This window comes from Papaver somniferum, unplaced genomic scaffold, assembly GCF_003573695.1.
Source record: "Papaver somniferum cultivar HN1 unplaced genomic scaffold, ASM357369v1 unplaced-scaffold_128, whole genome shotgun sequence".
NCBI classification, from domain to species: Eukaryota; Viridiplantae; Streptophyta; class Magnoliopsida; order Ranunculales; family Papaveraceae; genus Papaver; species Papaver somniferum.
The window spans coordinates 2,465,796-2,480,396 of NW_020621936.1; the positions used below are offsets into that span (position 1 = coordinate 2,465,796).

The 14,601-nt window shown below is 38.9% G+C and overlaps 1 protein-coding gene across 6 annotated transcripts; it reads left to right on the forward strand.

Annotated features, from left to right (window-relative positions):
* Window positions 1-276: 276 nt before the first annotated feature.
* LOC113331725 (succinate dehydrogenase subunit 6, mitochondrial-like) lies at window positions 277-7,349 on the forward strand. 6 transcript variants are annotated; one of them, XM_026578369.1, is made up of 4 exons: window positions 277-1,405; window positions 1,518-1,598; window positions 5,614-5,715; window positions 6,706-7,349. In XM_026578369.1, exons 2-4 carry the CDS (start codon window positions 1,550-1,552, stop codon window positions 6,921-6,923), a joined length of 369 nt encoding a protein of 122 aa, XP_026434154.1. In that variant the 5' UTR covers window positions 277-1,405; window positions 1,518-1,549; the 3' UTR covers window positions 6,924-7,349. The 6 variants fall into 6 exon arrangements, with proteins under 6 accessions (XP_026434154.1, XP_026434153.1, XP_026434157.1 ...); XM_026578372.1 differs by adding an exon at window positions 1,769-2,111 and having other exon boundaries at window positions 280-1,598; XM_026578373.1 differs by adding an exon at window positions 2,022-2,111 and having other exon boundaries at window positions 280-1,598.
* Window positions 7,350-14,601: the final 7,252 nt, after the last annotated feature.

Genomic DNA, 14,601 nt, shown 5'->3' on the forward strand with positions numbered 1-14,601 from the left:
TTCCTTTCGACTAAGAAACAAGTTCGTAGGTCTACTCCTTTAAACTCGTGTAATTAAACATAATTTTCTAGGTATAAAATCAAACCTTTGTTCACTACACAATTTTGTAACGAGTTATAAAGTTTATGCGAATGTTGTAATTACGAAGTTCAAAAGATAAGGATTATACTTCATAAATCAGTATACCAATATAAAACATTTATCACTATTAATATATTGTTCCTTGACACTTTGATCACAATATGATAATAACGTCTATTATACTAGAATTTCATACATATAACTTCGCATGTTATGTTTTCAATCAAAAACAACTTGAAAGCTTACGACTAACCTCAAGTGGAAGGATGATGTTATCGTCGATGTCGATACGTCTTCGGAATCTTCATGTCTTCAGGGTAATACTTGTATTTCTCAAAATTTCTAAACTTCCTAGTCTAACCTAACGAAGTTAACTCTAGTAATCTAATCAAGCGACTTATGAATTTTGATATTAAAAATATGACAACCAACCTTGACATACCAATGCTTGGTGGGTTCAACCGAGCAATGATCTAACAACACATACACTTGGGAATCAGGGTTCGAAAAGTATGATTCATCTACTTCAAAAGATTACCACTTCTGAAAAAATCTTGAACCATTTGAACCACTTCATCTTTGACAATATCCCAATAGTTTTGATTAAATTCAGCCTGAAATCCATTTGGGACGGGAGCAGCCCAAGCCCTTATTTGGAAAACTGCTTTCTTTACATCTTTGACAATATCCCAATAGTTTTGATTAAATTCAGCCTGAAATCCATCTGGGACGGGAGCAGCCCAAGCCCTTATTTGGAAAACTGCTTTCTTTACATCTTCAGCTGTAGGTATCCTAGTTAACACTGCATTATCTTCTTATGTTATGCAAGTAGTAATCAGATCCAGAATATTATTATCCTCTGAAGGATTTGAAGAAGTACTTATTCCACTAAAATGATCCTTCAGAAGTGCAGAGATAACATCCCTTGAACTGTGCAAGTTTCCATCTTTGTCCTTTAAGGAATCAAATTGATTTTTTATTCTTCTTATGTAGTTTTCTTTTGAGTGGAAGTAGTATTCTTGTCTTGATGATTGAGAATCTTCTATTCTTGTCTTGATGATTGAGAATCTTCTATCTTGATTGTTGATAGACACTTTTACTTTTAAATTCATATCATTGTTTTAGTTGGTATTGTAAACTTTGAACTTGAACTCGATTTGTTTGATGTTGTTGTTGATCCTGCGTCAGTTGCTTCTGAATTTGTTGAATAACTTGTTTTCCGTGTCCCTAACATAATTGGCCCTATCCTTGCATTTTTCTTCATCATGATTCATTGTGAAGCATTCTGGACACAGCTGATGTGGTTGCTTGGCGTAATAAAAAGGTATCCATTGGCCCTATCCTTGCATTCTTCTGAGCCAAAATACTTTTAAGGAGTGACTTATGTATATGAATCTCAATTCTTGCATATACATCATCTGAATCAATTGGATTAGCATCCTCATGATCAAGCTCAAAAACACATCCTATGGTTCTGCCAATTTCAGTTGCTACTTCTTCATTCAAAAACTCTGGAGGTAATTCTTTTAAAGCAACCCAAAACTGTTGAATATTGAATTCCATTCTCTCTTTTCTTTATATGGATTCCATGGTTTCAAAATCCAAAGATAACGCCATGGTGCTTCAGATAGAACCCATTTCAACTCATCCCACGATACAAATCTTACAATGAATATATTTTTTCCAGCTTTTATGATTTGAAATGAAGAGATATTCCTTCCCCTCATAAATTTGGCATGGCCTTCAGCAGCTTTCCTTCTCATATTCTCATCATATATAAATTTCCCTATGAGACATTTGTCCCATTTTTGCACACACAATTGATGATCAATTTGAGCAGCATTTATAACTGAAGTTATTTCCTCATTGGAATCAATGGAAGCTGAATCTAGTTGATTTGTTAAATCATTGATTGATGGGTTTTCCATATGGATAAGCAGTAACGAAAGAAGAAATATGATGAGAGGTGGTTTGAGAAGAAACTATTGAGAGAATTGCAAATTTTAGGCAGTATAACATGCAAATTCCAGGTACGTGTTGTAATCCCTTTTAGACAAGTATAATTGATGCATGCAAAGTTGGCAAGTATCTTATGTAGACTGTAGTAGATAAGATTGAAATCTGCTTACTTACTTCTCGAATCCATCTACTTGCTGAAATTGATTAGCAATTACTGAGAAAAATCTCGAACAGGAGGGCAAATATTTAAAGCAATAAAGACCTTAAACAAGACAGAGAAACCAGAATCTTTCACCTATACCTGCTATACATCAAACGAAAAACAAACAAAACAAGGGGTAATAGCTTCAAACTGAAAAGATAATACCTAGATAGTCATATCTATACAGAAATTTGGAGCTTTAATATAAATAAAGCATGAAAAAGATAAGAGGAGCTTTAAAATAAGAAAAGGAAGGAAAAGACCTTTTAGCACATATTAAATAAGAAGAGAAAACAAACACAAATGGGAGAAAATCTTAAAAAATCATTAAGGCGAGCGAGAGAAACGATTCAACTCGGAGATAAAAACGGGTGGTATACCTATGCCTTTTCAGTTGGGACTTGGGATCAAGTTGTTTGGCCTTGTATATAATTTTTTCCTTCCCCGTGAATATGTGCGGTCTCAACTAGGGCTGCACAAGACCCGTCCACGATACCCAAACTCACCTGTACCCGCTAAGTCCGTGGGTTTTTAATCCATATCCGCTCGTTGTGGGTGCGGGGTTGGTTATGAAAAAAAAACCCGCTGTCTGTGGGTGCGAGGTTGGTTTAAGCTAATACCCGCCCATACCCGCCCAAAAAACCCGCAGATTATATACCATTAGATAAAACTAATCCTACTCGTCCATTATGAAACCCTAATACTAGTAGATAGGATAACTGATAACCCTCATTCACTTTCTACACTCTTCTTTCTGTTCGGCCTCTCCTCTTCTTCCTCCTCAGTTCTTCTTCTTCACCTACGAACGACAATTACCAGAAATCTTCACCAGAAATCGACAACAACAACTTCGAATCTTCACCAGAAATCGACAACAATCGAAAAATCAACAGATTCAACACTTAATCTTCATCTGTGAACTTCCTAGATATGAATATTTTGGGGGTTTTGGTTATTTTTTCTCACTTAATCAAGGAGAATAGAAGTTACTCTAAATACTTGAATATAAAGCGGGTTTAAACCCGTTTAAACCCATACCCGCCCAACCCGTAACGGGCGGGTAACAAAACCCGCCCGCTGTTTGTGGGTGCGGGGTTGGTTATGAAAAAAAACCCCGCAGTATGTGGGTGCGAGGTTGGTTTTAGCTTATACCCGCCCATACCCGCCCATGTGCATCCCTAGTCTCAACCAGTGGCTTTAGCTTTTTGCTAAAATATCAAAAGCAGGTTTATCGTGTGGGTCTGAAAGTGAATTAAATAGATATCACTTATTTATTTTGGAGGAAAATATCCAAAAATAAATATCATTGATTTATGGATTATATGCAGAAGTAGGCATGGTCTGGACCCTCACTTTCATTTCTAGGCCATTTTTTTTATTTCTTTCAAAACTAGGCAAGTTAAACGGATTCCATCCACTTTAACCATTTCGGTCAATTTGTCGCGTTGACTTGTCAATATCTCGCCAAAATATCATATAGGGATATCTCATGGATGTGGTAAGATTACTGAAATAACCTTTTTGTACGTGCGTCACTGCTTTACTGAGAGTGTTCGGCTGAAGTAACTGCTACCAAAATTGTAATCGAATTGAACCGAGAGAACTCAGGGAGAAAGGGAGATGATAGTCAGGGTTTTTTCTTGATTTTGATAGGATATGAAGAGTTAGGAGAAGATTGAAGATTTTTTGTTGTTGTTAAATATCAGTGTCTAATGAAGTTATTTCGATGACGAGAAATCAGCTAAAGAAAGAGCAATTTCTATTTCTATTGATTCATGGTAATAAACAGAAGAGATTCAATGGAAGTACTAGTGTCTTGAATGAATTAGAATACACGGGTTCTCATCAGATATGATTTAAAACAAGGAAATGGAGACGAATTCCTGATGGTTATGGATGTTAGGGTCTGAGTTGATGTTCTGATTTTAAAAATTAAGAATGAAACTCAAAGGTTTGATGGGACTGGAATCAGAGAATGGTTGAGAAGTTAAGAAGGAGATGAATTGTTATGGGGTATCTAAATTTAGATGAGGAACTAGTAAATCAAGATGGAGTTCATCTGTGAAGCACCAGTAAACTGCACACAGGTTGTTTGTAGAAAGGATTAATCAAATTACAGGGAGAAGATGAACTGATGGAAGAGGGGTTATGAAGCTACTGAGGCTTAATCAGTTGTTGTTAGTTGTTTTTGCTGATGCATTGGCTAGGTTTGAAGTGTTGTACTACAAGAGATGAAAATGGTGAGGATGTTCTGAATGGACTGAAACGCGATATTTGCATTGTGGTGAGTTTTGTTGAAATACAGATGGAATGATTAGGTGGGTATTGAATGATTAGGTGGATTAGAGTTGAAATACAGATGGAATCAAGACTTAAGTGAAGAAAGGTTAATTCAGAGATAAGTTAGGGTTTATGTTCTTCCTTAAAACAGGAATTAGGTTCTGGGTGGAAATGATTTGGTGATTTAACAATTCAGAGAACGTGAATTGCTGGGTAAGTCTCTAATTATTTCTAATTCTGGTATTTTTAATTGAGGTGATTAAAGTATTCAATTTATTTGATTGAGAATAGAACCAGAATTGAGATCAATGTAGAATGGAGTTGTAATTGTGGTTTACTGTTGTGGTTGTGGTGATTCTGAAGTTGCACATATGAATAATTGAGGAAGGAGGTGGTGGTGAGGATATTGTTGTTGTGGTTTTGTGAAGTGCAGGGAAGAACTCATAGTGGTTCTGGGATTGGCTTTGTTGAGCTAAGGTACAGAATTACATGAGTTTAAGGTATTTGTGTGTTTGAGTTGAGTGAATGAGAAAAAGTGGAGATGTGTATTGCTGTATAGAATTACATGAGTTTAAGTTTATAGATGCTAATGAGAACTGAATCAAATGGTCTAATTCTGATGTTCAATCTTTCATCTCTATTGATCCTATCCATGGACCTGTGGTATGTTACCCCTCTCTCTTTTCCAAGCAAACCAGTTTCTTTTCTTTAATCTAGATTCATCAAAAATTCTCATAATTTCGGTATTTTTCATTTCGTTGATTTGGCATCTGCTGGATTTGTAGAGTAGTCATTATCCTTTGAGGTTTTGTAAGTGTAAAAGGAATAAAGATATCCGTGTTCCTTAGATTTTTATCTGATCTTGACATTTTTGTGCTTCATATTTGAGGTCTAGATATGTGGAGAATTAAAATTTCATTCTGAAGTTTATGTGAGAATTAGAATTTTACATTGGCTGGCTAAATATTTTTGTTCATCCATGTAGTGAATGAATGGCTTAAAGTAGATTTGTCAATGCTCTAATATGATCCTTCCTTTTTGTTAGTTTTGTTACTAGTTTGTTAATATTTTTTTCACCGACTCTTCTTCAGGTGGAAAATGCAAGGAAAGCAGCAAAAGTAGCTGCGATAGGAACGCTGTTGGAGCACTTCATTTGGGCGGAACTGCCTGGAGATATTCAAAGAGTCCTCACGGTACTCATCTAGCTCTATTGTTTGAATACCAAATGTTGTATTCGTATTGCTTATCATGGGCCATTATACTCAAGTCTCCTAGTAAATTTTGGAAACTAAAACGAGTTATGAGAAAATAAAACTACTGGAACCTTATTCTTTTGCTGTCATCTTGTAGCGGATCTTTTCGATTTCGGTTGACATTGGCTAATGATTATTAGTGCTATTCAATCCCGTTGTTGCTCTCCATACATTGTGTGAGTGATATCTAGCATCCTTTCAGTATTTTTTGTGACCTCGTATGTGTTCATTTTAGAGAAATAGATGCCCTAGGTTTGGCCTGCTTGGCACTGCCGTCTCTTGTATAGATTTATCTGGCTGCATGGAAATGTCCTGCGTAATCCCTTAAGAATATGCAAAACAGTGATTATTACTCTGGAGAAGCGTCCAACTTTACTTTTAAGCAGTCAGGTAGTGGTTTAGCGACTTCCTTAGTCTCCTTAGTTTCTACCCATAATATATGAAGTTCCGATGTTGAATTATGGGGGATCTGGGGTTAGTGTTACCATCGTTTAAAACTAGCTATACTAGTTTATATTCAAAGGGGTGTTCTTGCTAGCACTAGATTTTGTTTTACCCCTTGGTTGGTGTAGTTTTGGAATATGGTCGCCATAGTAAAAGTACAAGCTGTTTCCGTTAAGTACCATGTTTACCATGCTCTCCTGCAAACATTGTATTTGAACAATTGCGTGAAATTGCTGAAAATTGGATCCCTTGAATTGAAACTTTGAATAACCAGTATCTTCAGTTGAGTCCCTTAGAGGACTCTAAATGTAGCGGATTTTCTTAACACTGGAAGCGACTATGTTGACTTTATTATCACATTCAAAACCATTCAACTTGTGTGCATTGCCAGGATAGTAAAAAGAAAGAATTTGAATGTATCTAGTAAGGGATGGTATTTACTTGTATTAACATATTTACACATTTCTTTTCAATTTTTACTAACAGGTGCCGTCTTAGCTATGGGTCTTGGAGCTGTGGTTGGTTACACAGTTGGAAAAGAAGTTGCATCCCATTATTATCAACTCTATCGGGATGATGCTATGGATTCTCAGGTCAAGTTTTTGGAGTGGATTGTACCTGTTGTGGATGTAATTGTGATCTCTAGATGGTTTGTGGATTGTACCTGCAGTTCAGATTGCAAGTGGTGGTACAAGTTGTGCTGAGAAGGAGTTCCAGGTGTTGTCAGTGTGATAAGTACAGGGTCATGGAGTGGTTAAGGGAGCTGAACTGCGAAGTTATGGGGTAAATGTGAATTACAGGGTATGAGATTGGTATCAATACTGTGAAAGTGTAGTTTAGAATAGGAAAGATATCATTGTGGCGAATGAGATGAGCTGATGTTGATGTCTTGGGAGTTTTTAGTTCTGACATTGTAGCTGAGCTGTAGAGTTTGATTTGTAGCAGTGATGTTTGATAGAAGTAATAGTGTTGAATAGAGTTCAACTGAAGTAGTCTACGAAGTGACTGTAACTGATGAATTGTGTGTAGGAAGAGTATGGCTTAGCACTACATCTTAGCCGTTCTCTTTATTATGCAATCTGTGTCGTTGATGAAGATTTGAAGGACTAAAACGTCTTTTTAGCTAGGAAGATATGGACAACTGGAAGATAACTGTAGCTAACTTTCCATCCATCACTTTTGGTCAAAACTTGACTAGTCTAGCAATAAATAAAAAAAGTGGCTTAGAAATGAAAAGCACCAAAAAAACGGGCCTATTTTTGTAAAAAGCCCTTGATTTATTTATAAATTGAATTTCAAATTTTATGTTGACAACCTGTTTAAAAGATACAACATATATCACACAACCATGGATACGGATGGAGGAGTAGTCCACCACTTGGTCCGAAAAACATGAGGTCAGGTGTTCAATCCCTATCCCTCCCTGCCTTTAACCTTTTGCAAAAAGAATTCTTTAAAAGTGACTCTTATGAGTCTGGCTCAACGAGTCAGTCAACTCAAAACCACGAAATAATAAATTTTTGTGAGTCTGTCTCAACGAGTCAGTTAACTAAAAATCACGAAATAATAGCATAATACAAGAAAAATAAATATTTATTGGGAAAGAAGTCCACATGGATGCTAATCTTGTTTTTTTCCCTCCCTGTCTTAAACCTTTTGCAAAAGAAATTCATTAAATGCGACTATTATAAGTCTGGCTCAATGAGTCAGTCAACTCAAAACCACGAAATAATAATATAGTAAAAGAAAAATAAATTATTACTAGGAGAGAAGTTCCCATGGATGCTAAGCTTGTTTTTTTAATTCAGCATCCCAAGCCAACTCCAGAAAATACAACTTCGGTAACCAACCAGACCTGTACCTACGTTTCAGGCATACAACGGTACATCCGATCCCGCAGCCCACCTACGGTACTACACTTGTATCCTTTCTCATTGGTAAAGAGATGAGGTGGTACTTTTTAGGTACTTCCCATCAACCTTGACGGGATCAGCATTGGCATGGTATGACAATTTATCAGCAAACTCAATTGACTCTTTTGAGCAATTGTATACGGTGTTATTGGAGACATACATGTACAACAAGTCAACAAAGGCAGGGTTAGATAGGATATTTGCTTTAGCTATCGGACCCCGCGAAACATTGATCAATACACAGACAGGTGGCAGAAGACATGCCAAGCAATTGGGAAAATCGATCCAGAAATTAGCATTAATTGCTATAAGTAAGGACTTGATAGAACCTCAACCATCTTCGTGGAACTTCACAACCGAGCCCTTGATTCCGAAGGAGAGTTTAGGGTTGTCCAAGATCGCTAAATCAGACTTGAAGAAATCCAGAAAGACAACCCCAGGGCACAAGCAAAGACGACAACAGCTCCGCAACGAACCAACTCTCTGGAACCAATTCCGGAGATACCTAAGAGGCAAAATGAAGCCGGGGACAGGACCATCTCTCAAGACAAAAGATCCAACTACAGATATGGAAAAGGCATAGGGAGAGGAAGAGAAGAATTTGTAGACAAAGTCTACACAAATCTAAACACCACATTCTCCCACATTCTAAGCAAGAAAGGAGTGAAGCCGGGTTTTCCGTACCCTAACACTAGGGGAAAGCAACCGGATAAAACAAAGGAGGCTAAGGAATACTGTGAGTACCACCAGTACTACGGGAATACAACTGATACATGCTATCACCTAAGGAACACAATCCAGAGATTCATAGACGAAGGCAAGTTCATGGAGTACGTGCAGATACAACCAGCTGATACTGAGGTAGCCCCCAAGAAAATGGTAGAACTACCTCAGGATGGCAAATACATCAACATGATTACCTTCTCTAGCGGAGGTCAGGAGGAGCTACTCGAAGGCATCCTCGAGTTAGCTCGAAATAAAAGAAAGCTAGAAGCCCACGAGGTATTCAAGATAAGCGGACCACCTACTATCACTTGGGAAGAATGGATGGCTACACCATTAACATTCTTAACAAGAGATGTCAACCAAGAAGTTGAGATGCACAACGATCCACTTGTGATCACTCTTCCTATAGACGGATGGAACGTCACAAAGGTCCTCATTGATGGGGGAAGCTCATTAAATGTACTGTTCTACGAGCCCTACTTACGTATGGGTTTGACAGCTGAGCAAATTGATTCGTCCACTTGCACAATATACGGTTTCAATGGAGCAGTCTCTAGACCAAAGGGAGAAATCGTCTTGCAGGTACGCGCGGGACCCTTAGTTACCAATACAAGGTTCTGTGTTGTAGAAGCACCTTCGCCCTACAATGTCATCATGGGGCGACTACAGATGTCTTTTCGCATCTTGTTGTCTATCACCAATACCTTCGGTTCCCTACACCCATGGGGGAAATGGAAATCAAAGGTGATCAACAAGATGCGAGGCTATGCAACCTAGCGGAGGTCAGACTCAACGAAGAAAGAGTTGCCGCACAGCAACACGAAAGAAAAGGACGAAAGAAAAACGTCAGTGAAATAAAGGACGGAGGCTTCAAAGTACCCGAAGCCCCCTCAGTTCAAAAAGCAAGCACATCTGCATCCCCAGTAGCGGATGTCTCCACCAAATGACAATTACAGAAAAGCACTTCTCAACGTCCTCAGAAACAAGCTTTCTCACCGGTGGAACCAACAAAGAAAATAAACATCGGAACGGAGGCAGAACTAAAGATGATCAACATCGGAACTTTACTAGGGAGGACAGAAGATGCAACTACAAAGGCTACTACGGGACCAAGCAGACATCTTCACATGGTCAATGGAGGACATGCCAGGAATTGACCCGAGTTTGGTCTCCCACCATCTTCGGCTCAAACCAGAAATGCCACCATTCAAACAACGTATCCGCAAGGTGGAAGATATCTACCAAGAGGCAGTCGAAAAGAAGTTGCAAAATCTCCTAGCAGCAGGATTCATACAAGAAGTCAAATATCCCACGTGTATATCTAACATGGTCATCGTATCTAAGAAGAACGGAGGTATACGCATTTGCATCGACTTTATAAATCTTAGCAAGGCGTGCCCCAAGGACAGCTACCCGCTGCCAAGTATTGACCAACTGGTCAATGCAACCGAAGGTCACCAGAGGTTATCCTTAATGGATGGCTACTCTGGATACAACGAGCACACTGCGTTCTTTACCCCACGAGGCTTGTATTGTTATACAAAGATTCCTTTTGGACTAAAGAACGCGGGGGCAACATACCAGCGATTGGTAGACAAGATCTTTAGGCCATGGATAGGCAAGATACTAGAGGTCTACGTGGACGACATGCTAGTCAAGAGCAAAGAGGCAAAAAATCACTTGTCAGACCTAAGGGAGATATTTGAATCCATGAGAAACTTTCACATGAAAGTAAATACGGAGAAGTGCACATTTGGAGTAACCTCAGGAAAATTCCTAGGGTACTTGGTAATTAAGTGAGGAATAGAAGTGGACCCCGAAAGGGTCAGAGAAATAATGGAGATGCCATCTCCAAAAACACTAAAAGAAATACAAAAGCTAAACGGAATCTTAGCCTACATGGGAAGATTCATAGAAAGGTCATCGGACAAATGTAAAGCCTTCTCGATACACTGAGGAAAGGAAGTAGATTCTTGTGGACCACGGAGTGCGAGCAAGCTCTCCAAAAAATCAAGGAATACTTGATTTCTGTACCAGTACTACAAAAGCCGGAGCCAGGTGAAATACTTACCTTGTACTTAGCAGCAACAAGCTACGCTGTATGCGCAGTGTTGGTACGAGATCAAGGGCAAGGCGAAAAACCCATCTACTACATCACCAAGACACTCAGTTCAGCGGAGCGTAACTACATCAAGGTGGAACAGCTTATATATGCGTTAGTAGTGGCAACAAAAAAACTAAGGATATATTTTGATGCTCATACCATCAGAGTCTTCACGAAGGCCCAGATATGACAAATACTCGACATCACGGAGAAAATTGGAAGAGTGTCAAAATGGAATGCCATGATCAAACAATTCCACATAATCTTTGAAACTAGGAAGGCTGAGAAATCACAAATTTTAGCAGACTTTCTGGAGGACCTACCTCTCAGCAACGAAGCGGAGATAGAAGACATCCCAGGAATGGAGGAAGACAAGCAAGAACCCGAAGACCTGTTGGAACCTCAGAATTCATGAAGGTGGGAGATATTCGTAGATGGCTCCTCAAACGGCGAAGGCGCAGGCATAGGTATTGTAATCACAACCCCTACTGGAGATCGACTCATCTACGCATTCGGGTTAGAATTCGAACAATACACCAATAACATCACAGAATACGAGGTGGTCATACATGGTCTACACTTAGCATGGGAGCTAGGCTTATCGGACGTTCGCTTAACTAGTGACTCACAGTTAGTCATTAGACAAATTGAGATCAAATACCAAATTTTGGATCCAGTGCTATCTTCGTACTTAAATCTAGCTCAGGAACATGCGTCAAAAATAAGCAACGTAACGTTCAAACATGTCTGTCGGAAAGATAACCGACACACAAATGCCTTAACATTCATATCATCAATGTTAAGGGACATAAATGCCACCACCGTACAAATTGGAAGGATATATGAACCTTCGATAGAAGGACCAATCTCAGGCGTTGAGGAGGATTTGGCCGTTCAAACTCGAGCCATGAGAGAAGCAGAAAAAGAAAGAGACGAAGAAGAAAGAGAATCAAATAACGAAGCCGATGAGTCTGACAAAGAAAAATCCATGTCAGACAAAGGCGACGAAGACGGAGCGAAGGATGATTGGAGGATTCCAATTCACCAAAACCTTGACAAAGGAACCTTACCAGCCGATGTTAAGGAAGCCCGAAAGATCGAATCAAAAGCAGCAATTTAAAACCTTCGTGACAGAATGCTGTATAGGAGGTCATTTCTCGGACCTCTAATGCGGTGCCTCACACAAACAGAAGGAAGGAAGATACTCCACGACATACACAGCGGAGACGCATGCAACCACATTGTAAGAAGATCCTTGACAATCAAAGACAAAATGCATGGATACTACTGGCTAAGCATGGACGAAGATTCAAATAATGTGGCTAAGCGATGTGAAAGATGCCAGCGCTTTGCCAGAAAAATCAAAGCGCCAGCAACGGAGCTTAACTCAGTCATCATCCCTTGGCCATTTGTCATATAGGGGGTTGATATTGTCGGACCCTTGATAAAGGGAACCTCTACCTCTCGTGGCTACGGATTATTTCACCAAGTGGGTGGAAGCAAAGCCTTTGGCAAGAATCAGGGAAACAGATGTCTTTAAATTATTGTTCGAGCAAATCATATGCAGGTTCGGAATTCCAGCCGCCATAGTTTTAGACAATGACAAACAATTGGAAGGAAAAAACATATGTTAGAGCACTGCTCGGTCAAACTCGCATGCATTTCTATCTCAAGCATGTTTGTCAATGTTAGTGATCAAAACTATAAGTCTTGATTTCTAGTCTCTTATAGCTAAGTCTCGGACTAGGATAGTAAGTGTAGTTGAGCTCAAAGACTTCACGGCGATTCTCGGACTAGGATAGTAAGTGTAGTTGAGCTCAAAGACTTCACGGCGATTCTCGGACTAGGATAGTAAGTGTAGGATAGTAAGTGTAGTCTCGGACTAGGATAGTAAGCATGTTTTGCAAGTAGAAGGACTACTCAAGGAACCGGTGGAACTTCTCGACAAAAAGGTATGTGGAGACTTGAACTTATCTGTCACTCAAAAGTCTATCTATTTTATCTCCTACTCTTTGAGACAAAAGTCATATGCTATATATATATATATACTAGATTATACACATTTGGTATTTCGAGCCGAGTATACCTCGCCTATCTATATATCGAAATATGTGTTGGTAAGGTTTTCGCTTCGACCAAGTTTATCTTTACCTAGTGACGAAAGTCATGAATGTTTCAATCACTTTGGAAATTTCTTTGACGATAAATGGTGTAACAACTATATAACGTCCTCTAAGAATGTTTCAATGATTGGAATGAGAGTTTGGATTACATAACCAATGGATTCCTTGAACCGAAGTTCTCGAACTTTGTTGATCAAGAGAACCGGAAGTATGGCAAGTGCCAAGTCCGCAAACTCAGTCCGCGAACTGCCGAAGTTCTCAAACCCGAGAATTTTTGCTGGAGTTGACAAACTACTTTCGTGAGCCAAGTCCGCGAACCCAGTCCGCGAACCGGCGAAGTTCTCAAACCCGAGAATTTCTGCTGGAGTTTGTAAACTCTGTCCGGTGTCTTAAGTCCGCGAACCTAGTCTGCGAACTTGAGAAGGTTATATATCTAAAGATGATTTCTGAACTTAATCTTAAAATACTAAGGAATGCTTTTGCAAACCGTGGCTATTAAAGTTCATGAACCGATTCAAGTGAATCAAATCATCTTTGCTTCAATTGTGTCTTGTGTAGTTACATAAGATTTCCTTGCAATTGAACAACTCTCTTAACTAGTTCATTTGAGTCATTTGAAATAATTATGGTGAAGAAGAACATGGTTGGTATGAAACGCTCATATGGTTAACCTTTTGGTAAACTATTATTGAACCAACAATGTACACGTTTGGGTGCGGTTAACAAACCTAGAAGCGTACAGTCATTTGTGTATGACAAGCTAAGTTTTCGATCTAACGGTTGAGAAATATTAGCTTGAATCTAAATCAGGTTTTCATCTAATGGTGAATATTGATTGCTTTGTAACTAAGGCAAAACCCTGATTTGAAAGGCTATATAAGGGGACATCTAGCAACTCTGCAAAACTAATCCCCACACCTTACGTGTGATACTAGTTTGCGTGCTAGAGTCGATTCTCCTTTAACCTTTGGTTTTCTTCTTCTAAAAACAGGTTAACGACTTAAAGACTTCATTGGGATTGTGAAGCCAGACTGATACTACTTTTATCGTAGTTGTGTGATCTGATCTTGCATCTTCTATCGTAACAGTACAATCATATTGATTGGCTTGAGATTGTTTGATTTCTCCGATAGGAAAGATATAAAAGTAATCACAAACATCTTCATCTCATTGTTGTGATTCCACGACATCTTGTTTCGCTACCATGCGATTAAGATTGTTGTGAGGTGATTGATTAATCTAGGCCGTTCTTCGGGAATATAAGACCGGATTATCAATTGGTCCCCGTTCTCCTTGATTATTATCAAAAGACGGAACAAAAACTTTAGGGTTTTTCTGTGGGAGACAGATTGATCCTTTGATAGACTTATATGTGTGAGACAAATTTGTTTATTGTTAAAGCCTGCGATTTTGGGTCGTAGAAACTCTTAGTTGTGGGTGAGATCAGCTAAGGGAATCAAGTGCGCATTATCCTGCTGGGATCAGAGGTGTAGGAGTATAACTGTACCTTGTATCA

Coding starts and splice junctions, on each gene's coding strand:
- LOC113331725 (XM_026578368.1), top strand. CDS start 1,550: ATGGTTCTGCCAATTTCAGTTGCTACTTCTTCATTCAAAAACTCTGGA. Junction 1,599..5,613: donor TTCATTCAAAAACTCTGGAG/GTAATTCTTTTA, acceptor ACTCTTCTTCAG/GTGGAAAATGCAAGGAAAGC. Junction 5,716..6,705: donor ATATTCAAAGAGTCCTCACG/GTACTCATCTAG, acceptor TTTTACTAACAG/GTGCCGTCTTAGCTATGGGT.